The 20,995-nt window shown below is 37.2% G+C and overlaps 1 protein-coding gene across 3 annotated transcripts in view; it reads right to left on the bottom strand.

Moving 5' to 3' along the window:
* Positions 1 to 8,150: 8,150 nt before the first annotated feature.
* Positions 8,151 to 20,995, bottom strand: part of Gpbp1 (GC-rich promoter binding protein 1) — a 65,962-nt gene continuing 53,117 nt past the window's right edge. For all 3 annotated transcript variants that reach the window (XM_050152771.1, XM_050152769.1, XM_050152770.1), the window contains 5 exons: positions 20,660 to 20,800; positions 19,205 to 19,372; positions 17,877 to 18,064; positions 15,450 to 15,552; positions 8,151 to 8,620 (listed from right to left, as the gene is read on the bottom strand). In XM_050152771.1, coding sequence (XP_050008728.1) covers positions 8,462 to 8,620; positions 15,450 to 15,552; positions 17,877 to 18,064; positions 19,205 to 19,372; positions 20,660 to 20,800 — 759 coding nt within the window. In that variant the 3' untranslated portion in view covers positions 8,151 to 8,461. The remainder of the gene's footprint in view (positions 8,621 to 15,449; positions 15,553 to 17,876; positions 18,065 to 19,204; positions 19,373 to 20,659; positions 20,801 to 20,995) is intronic.

Genomic DNA, 20,995 nt, shown 5'->3' on the forward strand with positions numbered 1-20,995 from the left:
AATAATGTCTTTTAAATAAACATTTTTCCCTTCTCAGGTATATGTAGCCCTGGATGATTTTGAACTCAGAGATCCACCTTCCCCTCTAGAGTACTGAGATTAAGGGTAATCAAAACGATGTCTACCAAACAAAAAAAAAATTATAATTGTCTTTGAGACAATATGTCACAATACTGCACAGGCTGGTCTTCAACTCCTGGGCATAAGCATCTTTCCACTTACTGAGAACTAAAGACTGGGTGTGGAGGCACATGCCTGCAATTTCAGTGTTTGAGGGGTGCAGGATCAAGGCTGGTTCAGCTACATAGCAAGCCAGAGGCCAATATGGGCTGTCTCAAGAAGCAAAACGTACAACAGAAAAGTGGCCATCTCACAGATGTACCTGATAGAAAAGTCTCAGAACTGCAGTCCTTCCAACCTTTCCTTTCAGTGGCTCTGGTGAACCCCAGGGCCATGCTGCCCTGAACTGGCCATTCCTAGGACAAGCAATTCTCTACGTGCAGTCATCCTGAAGATGCCAGATCTTCAAGTCCCTTATATAATTGTATAACCGACACACATCCTCCCAAATAAATAATACACTCTAAATACTTATTATACCAATACAGCATGAATCGTATTTAAAATTTAAATAATGGTAAGAAGATTGTGCTCTGATAGGTATTTTCAATTCATGGTTGGTTGAATCTATACATGTAAAACATGCAGATAGGCTGACTATACTGACCATGAGGGTAACCGAGTGATCTGAAAACTCAGTATACCTGTAGCACGCTCTCAAATTTGTCAAATTCCAAACAGGAACAGGAACAAGGACCCACATTATCCTGTGAGTAGAATGTAAATAGTCTCCTTCCCTCTTTCAGCTTGAAATCCACAGATCGACGTGAAAATTTATGAATTTTGTAAAAGGCATAACAAAAAGTAAACTAAATAAAAACTGCAAACATGTCCTTACCATTCTAAATGAGATAAGTATCTACTCTCCAAGGAAAGGCAGAGGAGCAAACTAGCAAACGGGTGGGATGAAGAGCCTGAGGTGGCTCAAGAACCCTGCCAAGTAGAGAACTCACACCTCACAGCCAGGACACTAACTGCTACAGTGCAACTCACTAACTTTTCCTGAGAAATAAGAAATGAGCAAATATGGTACACTTGCCAAGAAGTTTATTGTGAAACTATCTCATAATGAATAGAGCCATTTTTACTTGTATCCAAATGAAAGAGGTGGGGATGGAATTCATATAGATTTATCATATAGTGTAGAAAGGTCTAGAAAAGTCTGATTAATACATAGAAATAGCAACCTAAGTCTACAGTGTGCCCAAACTTTAATAATCCATACAATAGTCTTTCTGGGATATTTTGCAACATTATGCCACTTGAGGGCACCAGAGATCCACGCTTTCTGCCAACCTAAATTAGTTTTGTCAAATTCTACTGGGCATGCACATATGTAACCCTGACACTTGGCAGATGGAAGCCAAGACAGTTCAAGTGTGTGTGTATATGTGTGTGTGTATCGGTTAGTCGACACACACACACACACACCAAAACAAAAACAGAAGAGTTCGTTCGTGAGAGTTCACACCCTTTCAGTGATCACTGTTATCTTACTGACAAAAAGAAATTTTTTGTTAGTTTTTCAAGACAGGGTCCCACTATGTAATTCTACCTATCCTGGAACTCATTGTGCAGACCAGGCTGGTCTCAATGTGTCTCTGCTCTAAAGTGCTGAGACTGAAGGTGTGCACACTAAAGGCATTGCCATCAGCATCACTGTGTAAGGGTATTTATTACTGATGGACTGACTGCCTTGGCCAACTTTTTTTTTTAATGAATATCAGGCTAACATAAACTCACTATATAGCCAAGGATGACCATGGAATTTGAGTCTCCTGCTTTACCTAAAAGCTGGCACTGTTCTATGGCCGATCCCAGGGCTTTACACAACAGTTAGATCAACTCCTTGAGCACTTTCCTCCAGCCCAGTGCTCAGGAAGTTTTTCATGGTTAACTCCTCTAGATGACTTTACTTAGTCACATGCAAAGGAAGCAATTTCAAGTTTTCCTGCCTTACTCACTAAGCAAGAACACAGACGTTGAAATAAACGAAGGTGCTCGAAGATAAATGGAAGGTACATTAAGTCTGGTGTTCCAGTTTTAACATTAGATGACTCCTTGCCGTACGTGGCTCACCGGCCTTGTTCTTCCCTTTTCCTATGGATTCTCGTGTAACCAAGGCTGGCCTCTACCTCCCAATGCTAGGATTAGTGTACACCACCACACTTGTCTAGAAGTTTCACCAGCCTCGTTCCCTTAGACCTTTTCTGAACACCAGGAATTCTCTATGTAATGTGCCTTTGCAAACACTTCTTTTGCTTACCATTTCTTCCACTCTTGCCCTTAATAAAACATTATTCATTAAGCCCCAGGATGCCATAACATAGCGAACTACTTCCCACTGCTTTGCATTATCTAAATGATGCTATGACTGAGAATATCTATGACTTTCCTTGACTATAAAAATTCAAACATGTTTCAGGGTAGAACATGTAACCTAAGCTTTTGTATCCCCAGGTCATAAATACTCTCTATTATCTTATTTTCTATAAAAACATCTACTGCAGAGAAGCCAAGAAATTATCTCAAAAGCAGGGTGTGGGGCCATATGTCCTTAAATCCCAGTACTCTAGCAGAGAGGCAGATTTCTGTGAGCTCAAGGCCACATAGAGTTCAGGCTAACCAGAGGTGCAAGGTTAGACTCTTGCCTTAAAGCAAAATAAGTAATAGGCTGGGTGGTGGTGGCGCACTCTTAATCCCAGCAGAGAAAGGTGGATCTCTGTGAGTTCGAGGCCAGCCTGATCTACAGACCAAGTTACAGGAAAAGCTTCAAAGCTACAGAGAAGCCCTGTATAGATGAATGTCTCCCTTTGGAGAATGCAAATGTCTGTCCTTTAAAACTGGCTCCCAGATCCCACCAGTTTTCCCATTTTCTCAGTATATCTTCATTTATGTTATGCTAAATTTAACTAATTTAGAATGAAATGTTTTATCTTTGGTAGATATAGCATTAGATACTTTATAAGCAACAACAAAAAAAAAGCTTCCTTAAAAGCTTAAGACTATAAAAGCACAACTAATGGTATGTAACACACACAAGCTTTCATTTTCAAGTTTCTAGAGTCCTAAATTGTAAGATTTACAACAGGGAGGGGCCAGCAGCCCCCTACCCACAATTACACTGCACTGGAACTGACACACAGGGAGGGGCCGGCAGCTCACTGCCCACAATTACACTGCACTGGAACTGACACAGTTGCTTTGGTGACGCAATGGCCAGTGGAATGCATTGCAACAGAGATCCACAGACTTAAGGAAATCTACTAAATCCAAAGAAATACCTTTTACCTCACCATGTTAACTCATTAAAAGAACTCTCTACTTACTCACTGGTGAGTTTACCCTTCTCTTTAGACACTGGAGAAACTATTAACATGGAGTTACGGGGCTGGTCACAGTGACATACAGCCTGTAATCTCAACACTTTAGATACTGAGCAGAAAGGTAGCCATGGAACCTACAGAATGGGTTCAAAGCCAGTTTTGAGTTACTGTGCTGAAAATAATTAAGTAAACATTTAAAAATCTGAAAATCCTGGGGACTGAAGGAGTAACTACGGTTAAGAGTTCTTGCTGTTCCTGCAGAGAACTTGAGCTGGGTTCCCAGCAACCACCACAGGCAGCTCACAACCACCAGCAGCTAAAGCTCCAGGGAATCTGAAAGTCTCCTGCAGACACCCACGATATAAGCATGCATACTTCACACACACACACAAGAAACAGCACACTAGAATATGTTTGTTTTTTAAAAATTACAGAATAAGTCTCAAGAGATGACACCTACAACCTAATTGTCTCCAAACATACATGTTGCCTAGACCTGGTAAGCATAAGATACATTACAAGTGTATTCTCCAGCCCATTATCCTTTTACCTTTAGCATTCCAGAAAGCAATAAACCTTCAAAAACGACGAGTTGACAGGTCAAACCAAACTTATTTTGACAAAGTTTGAAGTGGTATGACTAGCAGAAAGCTTCATTTTCAAGTATCTACAAGTATGGAAGTCTACCCTTCCAACTATTTCACACACATACACTCACACAAACACACGCATGCACACGTTTTACCAATGATCACAATTTGTCAAAGGGTAAGTCTTTTTAAAGGCTGAATAAAATCAAACTGCCAACTTGTAACTGAGCATGCCAAACAAAGTAAAAATAACAGTGATATTAACTGAGAACTCAGATGCTTTCAGAGCATTGCAACAGTGGCTGTTCAAATGGTAACTTTAAATACAGAACAGCTTTAGTGGTGCTTGGCTTTAATCCCAGGACCCTGGAGGCAGAGGCAGGTGGATTTCTGAGTTCAAGGCCAGTCTGGTCTACAGAGTGAGTTCCAGGACAGCCAGAGATACAAGAGAAACCCTATCTCCAAACAGCTAGAACTTATGAGTGCTTACTAGGCTTAGGAGTCAAATCAAGTGTATGAAATGATTCTTATTCTTACAATAACCCCAGGGGGAACCGAGATCCATGTCTAGAGTTAGGTATGTGGATTAAAGTCACAACTCTTAAAGGGCAAAGCTTTGAACTAGGCAAATTTCTGACACTTTTTGTGTCCATAATTTAGAAGTCCTAGCAAGTGCTTAAAATCAATAGCCTAGGCCACAACCATCTAATATTCTTAGAGAGGTAACACAACCATTAACTGTTACTTTAAGCTAGTCAGTGCACCACCAACATGCAGACAATTGTGAGAGCCACTAAACTACTCTTACACATCATAGCAGTCAGGGACCTGATGTACAGAACATACAGCAGTGTCCTAATGGACCTACTGCTTCAGCGTATCCTACCATGTTTCTACAGAACACAACCCCACAGTGGATCACAGCCACTGTGGTTACCTACTTAAGAGCCACAAAGAATTGGTCCATCAATACCTAGTAATGGTAGAGGGTGGGGCTCATAAGGCCCCCCTACCCTTCCCTGAGGTACACACATACTCTAAATTAAGGGTTAACAGGGGAGCAAGAGACATTTCTTCAGTGTTTGTAGCAGCCACTGTTAAGGTGGCTACAGTAAACAAAGCTTCAGTAAACAATAACAAATTCACTGGGTCACTAAAAAACACATCCAAACCCCAAAATTCAACACAAATTCCAAAAAAAAAAAAATAAAAATAAAACTAGATGAAAGTCGATAGATGTGGGAGTGTTACGTGGGAAGACTAACAAGACTAGGGGGGAAAATAGGAGGGGCAAAGGAATCTGACTAAAATCTTTATGTTCATGAAGTGTCATAAAACCAATTATGTATAATATAGTCCAATAAAAGATATTGAATTTCACAATATTTGTGTATGTTATATGCAATAAATAATTATAAAAACTGCTAAACTAGGCTAAGTACTGAACACTACACATACCCAAGTACTGAACAAGAATTCTAGGTTAGAACAATCAGAGCTATGCCTGGAAACCACTGCTACGGTTAAATCCAGTATTGAGCCTCACCTATGGAAACCTACGAAACAGAAACGAAGCCTCTGCATCCTTGGCTATTCTGCAGATTTTACTGCTGCTTGAAAGGCCCTCCGTCCATCGCTTTTCCCAGCTACCATTATGAATTCAGGAATTTGTAACTTCCAAAAAGTCAAGCGTCCAGTTTCCAACTGCAGATACTTTTAGTGTCCATAAATATACCAAACTCAACCAAACCAAACATAACCAGATTGGTTTATGACACCAGTTTTATGTTAAAATTTAAGCCACTGGGAGGTGGTGGTCTTTGAACTTTAATTCTTTTGACTAATATTATTGTTAGACTATTACATAAACATTCACTTAAAATTTAGTGCCAAATGACTGTTTATAACTTAAAAAATGGCTTCCAGCATAAGGATTTCTTCAGATGTTCCATAATTTCTTCAAAACTTTGTAAAAGCAGTTTAATTTAGTGAGAAATTAGAAAACTAAACTAAAAGACAATTAACTTTCTTAAAGCAAGATCTGTATTACTTTCAAGTAAAATTAGTTTGGGGGTGAATTTAATATATTTATGGAAATTATATTCATTCTAAATCCTCGTTTTAAATTCAAACAGCATACATCTGAGAAGCTACTTTAAATTACTACCATAAGGATTTTGCTCACTAATTACAACTTAAACAAGACATGTGGGAGTGAGGAATCAGAGTTCACAAAGAAATTTGGGGCAGAGCACTATTGCTCACTCCCTTGGTTTGGGGTGACTGTATGCTGTTGTGGCAATGCATACCTCAATAAAATACTTGTTTAAATACTTGCTATGCAGAAAATTAATTGAGTTTCAAGTATTCAAACTGTGCCCACCCCCAACAACCATGAGAGCACACTAGATATGCAATGTAACCAATCAGCATTTGTAGACTCTTCTTTTAATATGATCCAAACTTTTATTAAGTGCCCATTCTTTAGTTAAAGCTGTTATCTTTAAACATGTATGTGTCTCCATCCCTTAAAAACCAAATGTGTTTACGGTATCACTTAATGGGTAGAACTATATTACTGTAACTCACCGTATTCTATATACTAATTCTATTAAAGTATAATAAACATTAGCTAAATACTACCTAGACTGGAATTAAGGCAAAAGAACTGCCTAAATATAAAGATGCCCCCAAATAATTTTTCATTACCCTATTATGCAAATAGTGCAATTCAAAGACACTGAACGCTACACTGCCAGCTTTGTCAAACTACCCCTTAGGTATTCTTGTGGCTGACACATTTAACTTCTCCCGTTTAGACTGATCTGTGGCAAAGTTCAAAATTTTAAAAAAAAAAATATTTAAAGCATATTTAATAATTTGTTAATACTTAGCCTCAAAATTTTATGGAGGTAAAAAAAATGGGAGTTTTTTGGTTTAATTTTTCCATTACCCCAATCTTGAGGGGAAACAACAAGAATTTAAAACCTAGATTCTAGCGAAAGCTGGGGACTGATATAGAAATAGATAAAACATTGCAGCCTTATGAGAAAACAGACCAGTCTGGCATTAATACTTCTGGTCTAAGGCTACTATTCTCTTTATAGTAAGAATATACTGGGGCTGGAGGAATGGCTTAGTGATTAAGAGCACAATACTGCTCTTACAGAGGACGCAAGCCAATATCCAGACCCAATGTCGGGTAGCTTACAACTGCCTGGACTTCTGCTCTAGCAGATCTGACATCTCCTGTCCTCCTCATATGCAGACATACACACATACACAAAACTGAATAAAGTATTTTTTTAAAATAGAATGTACTGATATGAAGAGGGATGTGATAGAGCAATAAAAGCGACTGGGGGGTAAAACAAAGCTTGAAAACTGGTTACAAATATACAAAACCAAAATAGTCTAATACACCATCAAAACAAATTATTCTAATTTTCCTTGCAAATGAAAAGTCAACATTCATCCAATAACTACAAATTTGATAAAAATTTAAGCTTTCTTTTTCTAACCTCAAAGGAACTGCATTTTAATGAAGGAAAGAATAAAGTTTAAAAATTAATATAGCATGTTGTACTTGGAGACCGATACCTTGAACACTACAGAGAACACCAACATTCTGAAAATCCAGTTTATTTTCCATGTCGTGGACAGATCCAGTCAGTGTGATCAGGTTTTCTGCATGTGTAATAATTTATCAAAATAAGTTTTCCCATAGCTCCTCCAATCAGCTCTGAAAATCCTGATCTGACAATACACCAAATAAAGCTCTTGACAAGCACCTCCTAAAAACTTGGAAGAAAACCTGGCATGTCTCCTCTCACATCCACTGCACTATGAAGGACTAAAGAGCAATTTGTTTTGAAAGGTGACTTAGTACAAGACTTCAGTTCAAGAAGTTAATGTTTTAGTGCACTTTGCTCCAGTTTTAGCCAACATGCTACATTTTTCCTTTTTGTTGTTTCGTTTTGTTTTAGGGGGAAGTGGGGTGAGGAGGTGCACAAAGTAGAATTGAAGATTTCCACTGTTCAAAAAAGATATGACTTTGCAAGCAAAACTGTAAGCTGCCTTTTACCTTAAGACCTGAACATTTTAAGACAGAAGCTTTGCAAAACATTACACAATTTTTTATTATTAAATGAGAAAATCTCATTTGTTACATCGTCACATTGCTAGTCAGAGAAATGCTGCAGTGATGAAGAAAGTCAATGTTGGATCAACCAAAGTCCTCATTTCTACAGCATTCATTTACAAAGAAATAATGTTCAACACAGCCCAACACAACATTCTTGGTTTTCTTCATATTGAAGTCCCCCAAAAAAATCATCTTCTAATGGGGTAGTTCACTACATAAATTATAGTTCTTCATTTTTACAATTCACCCCAAACTGCATGAGAGATGTATCACACTAAATTTCACACATCGTCGTCATCTGATGTGTCACTGCTACTTGTCTCTGTGTCGTCGTTCTCAGGCGTGGGTTTGAAAGTGCTGTTTTTCCAGGGTCCAAACTTGAAGTCACAGATCAGGCCATTTTTCAAAATACCATTTTTCCTCAGCCCATTCTTCTGTAACTAAAATGTCAAAAAAAAAAAAAAAAAAAGGAAGTTAATTTTGCCCCAAGAATTAATACCATAATAATCATAATCATAATCATAATCAAGTTTTCATGGTTTCTTACCCTGAAAACTCAGATACCATCTTTAACGATTTTTTGGTACCTAAATATCAAATGTTTTTTATAACAACTTGATATAAATATATCCATGCCTTTATCATTAGTTCAGAAATTACAGCTTTATGTATGTCACTGGTTTCCAAATCACAGTGTACAGAAATAATTCCTTTATGGCAGTTAGGTATTTTATTATCAATAAGGTTTTAGCTACATGCCTCAGTCATCACATGGTTTTAAAGTCAATCATATTAGTAATATAAAATTGTTTTCCTTAGAATTCTACTCATAGCAATCATGCTCAGTACATTTTGAATGATACCGTTTTTTACACGCAAAATAAATCAAGCTGGGGACAGCTCACTGGTAGAGGACTTGCCTAGTAGCATATACTATAGAAAAGCCAATTCCTAAGGACAGAAAGCAGACTGGTAAATGGATGTTAGGGGTCAGAATTGGGAATAAAGATCGAATGAAAAAATTTGGATGGAGGTGGAACTGTTCCCAATATATACAGCTTATACAACTGAGAAAAAAAAAAGACTCAATCATTTAAAAAGAAATTCTATATATAAACTATGCATGTTCCCAACAAAAATTGTAAGTCTTTCAAAAGACTATTATATATGGTCATCAACTTTACAATCATGTTAAAAAAATAGTTCATTAATAATAACTTTTGAATAAAAAAATTAGTTAATCGGGAAGGAAGGGACAGTAAAATTATCTATTTGAAGAAAACAAAAATCCCAACACCAATGCTTCCCCTGCCTAAAGTCACCAAAAAATATTGTGAATATACACAAAGGTTACAGTATATAAAATCAACAAGAAAGGTCAGCTGTTTCTAAGACAATGAACACTGATAATAAACAACTCGAAAAGAATTGTTTAGAAAACAGTGCCATTGCTGGACTGTGGTGGCCCATGCCTTTGATTCCAAGAGAGGCAGAGGCAGGTAGGTAGTTTGAGGCCACTCTGGTCTACAGAGTGAGTTTCAGGACAGCCATAGCTGTTACACAGACAAATCCTGTCTTGAAACCCTTCACCCTCAAAGAAAGAAAACAATTCCATTTACACAATGAATAAAGTTCACAAGAAATTTTAAGGTCTGAAACATTTCAAACCCACACCAATGAAAAAACATCCATTTCATGCTCATGTTTTGGAAGATTTAATACTGCTAAGATGCTAATATTACCAAATTCACTACATATATGTATAAAATCTCACAATGAAACCATTAGTTTGCAAAACTAATACATATTAATATAAAGGCTTTAAAAAAACAAAAGAAAATTCCCTATTAATATATACATGGTTATAAAAAGGAACCACAAAACAATCTTGTAGAACAAAGTTGGAAGGCCATACTTCCTGACTCTCAAAACTTACCACAAAAATACAGTAATGAAAACAGTGCAGGGATGTAGAGTATGATAGCCAGCAATGCCTAGCAATCCCCAGCACTGCATGAACTAGGTATGGTAGAGCAGCACATCCAAAGAACCTGGCTACAGAGGGAAGAGTGGCCAGTGCTCAAGACTGTCTTAAAAGAAAATGACTCTTCAACTGACACAAACAAAAGAAATAGAAAGCCTAGAAAGGTGTAGGGGTGTGTGTGTGTGTGTGTGTGTGTGTACGCACTTAGTTTGGGTACTGGTTATCATGTTATTTATCTGTTTATTTTAAATTTTTTATTACTTAGAGTAAGAGTGTGCATGCATAGGTCAGAGACAACCTGCAGGAGCTGGTTTGGTCCTCACTTTCAACCAAATGGTCCTGGGGATCAAATTCAAGTTATCCTTAAGTTTCTTCCTATTGTGTACTGATCACATTAGCCCAAAAAAAAGTAATTTAATATTCACCTTTACTACACACTATTATTGACAGAAAGGTCTGAACACGAAGACCTTACTTAAACCTACGATCTGTCCTGCCTGTAAGAAGTGCTGGGAGAATGGTGGGAGTGGTTAACTCATGACTACTCCAACTTCAAGCCCAGTACACAAGAGGGAGCCTATGCCTGACACTGCCTAGATGACCAGGAACCAGAGGCACAACAGCCCAGAGACCCAGGAAAGAACCACACACTTTTCTTATTCTCAATAAAAAAAAAGAAAGAAAAAAAAAAAAGAAATACGACCTTAAAAAAATGAAAAAAAAAAAAAAAGAACCACACACAACTGGCACAAAAAAAAGTCACTGAAATCATTCCTAGATACTCTGCAATATTCATACTAGCCCAACTGTCAACAACAAAGAGGTGTCAGACGCAGAGATTCACAAAAAACATAAGGTAGAGCCAGGCGAGACTTGCAGAAGAGGAAGGATTGTATATACATTATAGTTGTTATACTGATTCTTTTACCTTTATGTGGGACACTTTTCCTCCAACTGGGTTGCCTCGTCCAGCTGTAATGAGGTGCCCAGTCTTATGGTTTGTTAGGCCATGTTTAGTGGGAGGCCTACCTCTGTGTCCTCTCTCTCTCTCTCTCTCTCTCTCTCTCTCTCTCTCTCTCTCTCTCTCTCTCTCTCTCTCNTCTCTCTCTCTCTCTCTCTCTCTCTCTCTCTCTCTCTCTCTCTCTCTCTCTCTCTCTCTCCCCCACACACACACACACACACACACAGAGAAGAATTCATCTGGGGAAGAGGGACTGAAAGGAGTAGAGGGAGGAGAAACTGCAGTAGGCATGTAATGTGCAGTAACATATTAGAGAAGGTGTGTGTGTGTGTACACAAAGATGAAAGGGAGTGGGGGATGTCTCAGTGATATAATACATGCATTAACATGGGTCGGCCATAGATATGATCTCCAGCATGAAGTGAAAAGAGTGAGCACAGAGGATTTGAACAGATATTTACCCCCAAAGAAGTTATACAAATAGCTAATAAGCCTATAAAAAGATGATCAAACTTAACTGCGGTGGACTGAATAATACCCATATGCTCAAAAAAGCCTATACCATTCCCAGTTCTTTCTCTATTCCTCTCCTCCCCCACCCTCTTCCGGCCTCCTATTTTAGGATTTAAGCTCAACAGTTTTGATGCAGACATTCCCCACCACCATGGACTCTAACTCCCTGAAACGCTCCCTTCTATGAATGCTCTTGGTCATGGTGTCTTATCACAGCAATAGAAAAATAACTAAGATACTAATCAGAGAAATGCAAATCAAAACCACTGAATTATCCACTTATACTATATACTGTAAAGAGATAAGTCATAGAAATATAATGAGTATCAGCAGTGATGTAGAGAAACTGGAGCTCTTCTTTTATGTACACAGTTGGTAGAAAATGTAAAATGGCACGTTCCATGAAAACATGAGGGTCTTGCTAAAACTTTCTTTTTATTACATTTATACAAGACTTATTTTCATATGTGCACGTGTGAGTACCTTCATGTATGTTTATGCACTGTGTACATGCCTAGTACCAAGGCCAAAAGAAGCAACGGGATCCAATTGCTGGGTGGCCAATGTGAGTATTAGGAACTGAACATGGGTCTTCTGCTAGAAGCTCTTAACACTGAACTGTGTCTCCAGCCCCTACCTATATTCATCATAGAGTATGTGGGGGAAACATGCGATAGAGGACAATACATAGATTCAGTTCTATTCTACCCTGTGGGCCTGAGAATCCAACTCAGGTCGTCAGGCTTTAACCACAGAGTCGTTTCACCACCCCTACAACTTTGTAGGGGGTTTTGTTTGTTTGTTTTTCGAGACAGGATTTCTCTGTATATCTTTGGAGCCTGTCCTGGATCACTCTGTAGACCAGACTGGCCTCAAATTCACCGAGATCTGTCTACCTCTGCCTCCCAAGTGCTGGGATTAAAGGTGTGCATCCCCACAGACCAGATTAAAACTCTGTCTTGACAAACCAGAAAAGGAAAAAAAAAAAAAAAAAGAAAAAGAAACTTTGTTTTCAGTTTTTTGTTGTCTCAAAATGATTTATTATTATTTTTAATATCCTAATCACAGCTTCCTCCCCCCCTTCTCCCAGTCCCTCCCGCTCACCACCTCCCTGCCCACCACCCATACATCCACTCCTCCTTCACTTCTACAGAAGAGGGCAGGGTTCCCATGGGTTCCCATGGATATCAACCAAACATGGCATTTTGAATTACAGTATTAAGGCTAGACAAGGCAATCCAATAGAAGTAATGGGGTCTTAAAGAAAAAAGAAAACATCTTCAACAAAAAGTGCTGGTCTAACTGGATACCTTATACCTGCATGTAGAAGAATGCAAACAGACCCACATCTATCACCCTGCACAAAGCTCAAGTACAAGTAGATTCTTCTCAGCATAAACCAAGATGCACTAAACCTGATAAACAAAGTGAAAAATAGTTTTGAATGTATTGGGATAGGAGACCACTTCCTGAACCGAACAACAATACCACAGCACTAAGATCAACAATTAATAAATGGGACCTCATGAAAAGCTTCTACAAGGCAAAGAACACCATTGATAGGACAAAACATCAGTCTACAAAATGGGAAAAGATCTTCACCAACCCTACATCTGACAGAGGACTAATTTCTAAAAAGTGTAAAAAAACTCAAGAAATTTGATATCTAAAAAATAATAATCCAATTTTTAAAATGGGGTAAAGATCTAAACAGAATTCTCAATAGAGAAATCTCAAATGGCCAAGCGACACTTAAAAGGAATTTTAAACAACCTTAGACATCAGGGAAATACAAATCAAAACGACATGGACTCTACCTTACACCTGTCAGAATATTAAGATCAAAAACACAGCTCATGCTATCCTGGAAGTGGAACAAGAGGAACAAGAGGAAAATTCTTCCACTGTTGGTAGAAGTGCAAACTTGTATAACCACTTTGAAAATCATTATGGCGATTTCTCAGAAAAATGGGGAATCATCTACCTATATGAAAAATGATGAATAACAGTTTACTCTTCAATTTTATTTTAATGAAAATACTTTCATTTTAAGACAGCTAAAAAAAAAATACTGCCAGAGAAATAACCATTTTCATTTGTTGGGCAAGTATACTGCACCTGAAGCAGTAACTTAAAGTTTCTGTTTCTTTTAAGAACACTTATCTTGGACTGGAGAGATGACTCAGAGGGTAAGAGACTGTTCTTCCAGAAGTCCTGAGTTCAATTCCCAGCAACCACATGGTGGCTCACAACCATCTATAATAAGATCTGGTGTCCTCTTCTGGCATGTGTATACATAATAAATTAATTTATTAAAAAAACCCACTTGTGACAAACTTTTTTTTAAGTTGCACTCCATAAATACTTCTGATTTGTCTATTTCCACACCTTTCAACTTGTATCTATTACATATCAAGGTGCTGTCAATTTCATACTTTGTTTCAAAGATACTCACAAGCCCTGAATAGTATCTAACATGCTATTCATGTTTTACAGAGGAAGAATTGGGGGGCATACACCCAAAAGATGTTCTGTCATACCACAAGGACACTTGCTCAACCACATAAAAAACTTTTTCTTTTAAACATTTATTCAGTTTGTGCAAGATTTGTTTTTATGTGGTATGTTGCCTGCATGTTAGTCTGTGTAAGGGTGCTAAATCCCCTGGAACTGGAGTTACAGTTTCTAGCTGCCATATGGATGCTGGGAATTGAACCCAGGTCCTCTGGAAAAACAGTCAGTGCTCTTAACTGCTGAGTCATCTCCAGTGCTGCATCATGTGGATTTCCAGGATCAAAGTCAGATTGCCAGGTTTGGTGTTAAATGCATTGAACTGCTGAGCTATCGTCACCTGGTCCCAACATTTCCTTCAGTAGCAATTCTACTGTAGACACACACATTGAAATCAAGAATGTCTACACTTATTATAATACAGCATTATTCATAGTAGCCAGAAGGTAAAAAGCAATCCAAGTGTCTACTAACAGATCAACAATATACGAATACATGCAAATAGTGGAATACTACTCAGCCTTATCCCAAAAAGTGCTACATATACAAACCTTGAGGTTATAATGCCAGAAGAAATAAGACAAATAGTATATGATTATATGTACATGAGGCGTGGAAAACCACCATGTTCATACAAACAGAAAGCCGAAGAGTAGTTTCAGGACTAAAGGAACAAACATACACACAGAATAAAAAAAAAAAAAAAATGAAGGCAGATAGTGGTAAAGGCTATCAAACAATATGAATGCATTTAAGCCACTGTGCTGAATGTGGAGGTAGGATAGAGGGTTAAATTAGTAAATTATACATGGTAATTTTTAAGAAAATTTTAGAAATACAATGAGGAAAATACTAGATTCATTTTAACCCTAACTAATATTTTTATATCTGTAACAGATTTAGAAAAATAACTTTTTGATGCTCTATATCAAATTTTTCCTAATACTTTTTCAGAAAGGAATGTATATAGACCTAAAATAAGGTTTAGAGTATTAATTATTCTTGTTGGAAAGGATCAAAGGCAAAGTTAATTAAAACTTGTCACCCATGTCAAATCAAGAACCAAATGAAAGATCTAGATAATAAAATATTATAAGCATTTTATTTACCTAGACACTTTACACACAATAGTCACTGCAGACTTGTCCGAAGGGGAATTCTGGCCTGTGGTATGATGGTTAGTAAACTCCTAATAAAACTAATAGAATTCCCCTATCACCAGGGTTTACCTGTAATTTGGCTGTTCTACTAAAGGAAGGGCTGTTTTAAGAGTGAATCTAAAAGGTTTAGGTTTCCTTACCTGTTCACTAATAACTTGGAATTCTCTCATTTCATCCTCAGTTAAGGGAGCACATGTTTCATCATTTTCACTGTCTTCCTGCCAGCCCATCTCCTTTAATAATCTGAAAGGGAGGAAAGTAAGTTTAATTTAGAGCTTCACCTGGGTAATGCAACTTAAACTTTGTACAAGAAAACATAATCCAGTCTGATTACATAGTCCCTAAAATATAAAAGGACTTATGAGTTTATTTTCTTAAAAATGAGTTATTAACCAAGTAGAATATATTTGATAATAAGTAAAAATAAACTGCCTGGTGAGGTGATATTTTATTTGTTAAGGTCAGAGTGCAAAGTTTAGCCACTAGAGGCGAGGCACACAACTTTAATCCCAAAACTCTAGAGACAGAGGTGACCTCTGTGAGTTCAAGACTACCCTGGGCTACACAAGATGGAATCAGACACAGATCCAAGAGGTGGTAGCAGGCAACTCTAATCCCAGTATTTGGGAAGTCACACACCTTTGACACCAGCACTAAGGAGGTGGGGACAGGAGTGATATGGCAGGGAGGAGAGAAGAACATAAAGGGGAAGAGTGTGGAGTCTGAGGATCGCCCTTTGGTCTGAGATTTGGTAGAGGTAAAAGGTCTTCCCCCCTCATTAGTGGCTTACTGCTCTGCTTCTCTGATCTTCAGTTTTAACCCTTTATCTGTCTCTGGGATTTTATTATTTGTGTTACAGCCTGATTACTTTATCTTCAGGGTCAAAGTTCTCTATGCTGGAAACTTGCAATAGGAGAGTCAAAAATAAAAACTGGCAAATCCTTGTAGTAATAATGTCACTTTTGCTTTTTCTTCAATACCACAATCCAACATAGTTTTAACTGCTCGTTAGCTGTATTTGGAAAGGAAAGGCTGCAGAAGCTTCCTATCTTAAAATTTACAATTTATTCTTCTAATGTCTTGGATATGTAGCATTTACTATCCTCAGTGCACAATTCAATCTGAAAAGAGGCATAGTGCATAGTTCGACAATAGCAGAAAAAGATTTTTCAGAGTTCTCAACCTAAAATTATATAATGAGAAATGATTAATAACAGTTTACTCTTTCCAATTAAAAAACACTTCCATTTTTAGGAAAACATAGCTAAGAAAAGATTTACAGAGAAACCATTTTGATTTGTTGGACAAGCACATAAAAAGTAGTAACTTTTAAGTTTCTGTGTTTTTGTTTTTGTTTTGTTGTTGGGTTTTTTTTTTTTTCGAGACAGGGTTTCTCTGTGGTTTTGGAGCCTGTCCTAGAACTAGCTCTGTAGACCAGGCTGGTCTCGAACTCACAGAGATCCGCCTGCCTCTACCTCCCGAGTGCTGGAATTAAAGGTGTGCGCCACCATCGCCCGGCTAAGGCCACTTATTTTGTAATAAACGGGTTTGAAATTGTACTCCTTAAATATTTCTGTTATTTCTATTTGCACATCTTTCAACTTGTATCATTGATTTCAGAAAAATTTTTTCAAAGTCTCAAAGGATATATTAGTACTCAAGAGATTTAAATAGTATCTAACATGCTATTTATATTTTACAGAGGAAGAATTAGGGTCATTTAAGTAAAACAATTTGCTTACTCTACAGCAAAAAAAAAAAAAAGAATTTCGGTATTCTGCCACCAGAATTAGGATGTTACACGCTCAACTGTTGCCTCAAGACCAATAAAATCGAGTCGGCATTATTTCTCTGATGCCTATTCACTGGCTTTTCTGATACAGTCTTGATTACAAGGTAGATGGCTGCCCTTAGAAATGGGATTTCTACTTCAATCATTCAATATCACCTAATTCAAATGTTATAAACTAAGACTAATAGAATTGGCTGTGTTTGCTATGACCATTTTTCCTATTTATAAGAACTGACAAACATTTGTAATGGCCTATGTTCAATCAACAACACTAAAAGAGAATGGAAAAGGGAACCAATATTCTTAACTCTCCAGTTGATCAAAAGAATTTTTAGAAACTATTGTTCATTACTGATAAATGCATCCACTATAAGGGTATATGTTCTTATGAATTATAACGAGAGTCAAGTCAATATTAAAGGTATGAAATCTTTTTTCACATATGATATCACATATTCTTAAATTAAACCTGAAATCTAAAACTAAACTAAAATAAATATAAATGTAACTTTGTAAAGCTTAGGAGAAATGAATGTTTTAAGGGCTTGAGTAAGACAAAGTTGTGAGAGAGACAGAGAGGTGGAGGGGAAGAAGAGGGGGGGAGACAGAAATAGAGAAAGGAAACAAAACAAAGGGTTCAGACTATAGCACATGTATAGAACAAGTAAGAACCTAGATCCAGTACACAGCATCAGCCTATCAATCACTTAACTTGATTTAAAAAAAAATCTTGAAGAGGGATAATGTCAGTTAAAAAGTAAAAATAATTACTAACCTGTGTTCTGCCTCAAGTGAACTGGAAAGAACATCAGTTTGTGGGAAAGTTGAAGAACGAATGATCTGCTGAGAAATCACTGAAGCATTGCCGTTCTCTTGTGGAATTTCGTTTTCATCAAAGTTTCTGTTTATATCTCTTTCTTGATGAGTACTATTGCTGTTGTGCAAATTAAATGAGTCGTCATCCTGATTTTTTAGGGAGTTTAAAAAATAAAGAGTGAGTTCTAAAGAAGTTACTGACAATTAACAGAACCTATCTAGATTCTCATGAAAAATACATTAATTTCAATTATTAATCACTAAATTTCAAAGGCATTTTTTACAAAAATATATAAGGCCAAAAAGATAAAGATGAAGGGAAAAAAGTATGTAATTATACAGCTGGTACTTGCTATATATATAGTCCCTGCTGGACTCATTCTTGCATCAAACCTCCTGCTCCAGTCTACAGAGTACTGGAATTATAGACATGTACCATGGTGCCCAGCCAAAGGATTTAAAAAAAAAAAAAAAAGTATAAATCTGTGTCCAGGCATAGCCATGCACACTTGTCATTTCAGAATCTGACTGGGAGTCTAAGGCAAAGGATTATAAATTCCATGTCGACCTGGACATGAGAAATTATTTGAGGGGGAAAATAAAGCTGGCTAGTTTACTTTATAGAGAAATGATATTTTTTAAAACTGCAATTTCAAAATAGGCTTATCAAGGACTTATTTACAACTGTGTGGGTTAAGAGGAGCCCAAAGGATGGAGGCCAGATTGGTTAAGTATCTATAAAGCTGTTGCCACCAAGAGGTCTGAAGAAGATAACAGAGAAACCATGAGATCATCAATAGGAAGGGAATCAAGGAGGTAGCCTGTTAAAGATGCACACAGGAAGAAACCATGGGATTAGAGGCTCTGATCCAACTATTGCCTTTTCAATTTCCTGCTGGGGCTCCTCAAAACTGAATCAAACTAGAAAACAGAGCTCCTTTCTAATATTCAGTGATTACACAGAACATCAGAGACAATGTACAGAGCTGACCTGTACTCTTAACATCAGTGTTACACCCTCACAAATACTTCTGCCCAAACCAAGTGTGACATAACCAGCTTTCATGAGGTAGAAGCAAGAGAGTTAAGAAGTTCAAAGGTACCTCAAGTGCAGAGTTAAAGATCAGCCTTGGTTATATAAACCCTCAAATATTCACCCGAAGAAGACAAGAACCTGCTGGCATGGCTTAGCGGAGGGAAACCAAAGATAAAGTTTTAGACTTTATCAAGGTTCTAAGTATTTACCCATGAAGTTTAAAAATCAAGAATCACTGTGATTTCAATTACCTTTTCTGAGCCAGCATGACTTTCATCTTCATGTTCCTCTTCTACTCTGTCCCTTTTCAAGGCTTTCAAAAATTCACTCTTCTTATCACTGCGCATTCGTGTCAGTTTTGTTAAGCGAGGCTGCTGATTAAGCTTGTCAACGGGCGAAGAGGAATTTGAACGATTACACTAATGGGGAGTTCAGAAATGCTGGTCAATATGTAACTAGATAATCAATATCAAAATAAAGTTCACTATTACCACAGCTTTTTATCTTACACTTATTTATAAGGTAAAATTGATTTTAAAGTATACTAATAATAAACTTATAACAATATATATTTTTCTTTGCCCATTAAATGGCTTACCTCAAGAACTTTCTTATTCCAGAGGTAATGAAGGTCAGATAACCAACAGAACTTAAAATATAAAACTTGGCCTTATTTACACAGCACATAAAAAACAACTTTCCTGGCCATGCTACAGAGTGCTGGGGATCTGAAACATCTCCAGTAAGACTTTATAATCATTTATGGAAATAGGATTTGTCACTGCATTGGATTTCCCCAGAGATTAGTGTGAGAGGAAGAGAAAGGGAAAATGATATTGACTTTTCATTTCTCTTGATGTTTTAGGCAGTAAAACACAAACAAATTGTGAATGTTAGAACTATACGATAGCAATTTTTAGTCCACAGAAATAAATCATCAAGTTTAATGCTTGACAATAAAGTATATACTAGAATTAACTAAAGAACAATAAACCACTTAGAAAAATTGGTCATATCTTAACTCAAAAAATTCTGCAGATGAGGGCAAAATTATAGACGGTTTTGATGTTCTAATATGGGACCTAAAGCAAATTTTAGTAGAATAGATGTCTTTGATCCTAGATTAGTTCAGGAACTCCCTACTCTGAGTTTCAAAAAATTGAAATTATTTGAGCTACCACATACTCCCATATAACTTTCTTTCCTCTTTTCTAATTTATTGTTATTACTAATAAAATGTCCACACTCCCAAATCAAGACTGTACAAATCCTATTCATAGCCAAGGTTTAATAGTACAGTGAAACTCCCACAAGCATCAAATAAACCGCAATTATTTTAACATGTGTCTGAACTAAATTCACTGAAAAATTTAAAGCATCTCATCTTTAATGAATCTATACATTTAATAAATTGTTAATTTATCAAGATTTAGCAAGTGGCATCACAGCACAACCTACATCAGGAAGTTGGGAAGAATACTCATTTATGAACAGGAGCTCCAGACTAACCTGGGTCACAGAGCAATACCCCATCTTTTAAATACAATACATTCCTCAGCCAGGTGGTGGTAACACACACCTTTAATCCCAACACTCGGGAAGCAGAGGAAGGGAGGTGTCCACGAGTTCCAGAATGGCCAGGGTTACACAGTGAAACCATGGGGGGAGAGGGGTTTACATTCCTCAAGAAATGTTCAGTGGCATACCTCTTTCACTGAATTTGCTGATGGACTAATACTCTTGGTTGTTGACTTAAAGGTATTAAAGTTGCCAACACCGTATGTAGATTCATGAGGAAAAGAAGTCCCAACTTTGTTTTCTTTAGTTTGACTTTTCCATTGTGTAGGCTAAACAAAAACAAAAGAATCGAGTTACCAAAAAGAACTTTATGAAAACAGAAAAGGTGAACATAGTAAAAAACAATGATTGCATATAGCTCTTAAGTAATTTTACACTACTTTCACCACCTCTCCATGGACTTTGACTTTCATAACTTTTGCTTTTATTACTAGTTTTGCTGTTGTTGCTGCTGCTGCTGCTGC

This window comes from Alexandromys fortis, unplaced genomic scaffold, assembly GCF_014885135.2.
Source record: "Alexandromys fortis isolate MF-2015 unplaced genomic scaffold, M_Fortis_MF-2015_v1.1 scaffold_73, whole genome shotgun sequence".
NCBI classification, from domain to species: Eukaryota; Metazoa; Chordata; class Mammalia; order Rodentia; family Cricetidae; genus Alexandromys; species Alexandromys fortis.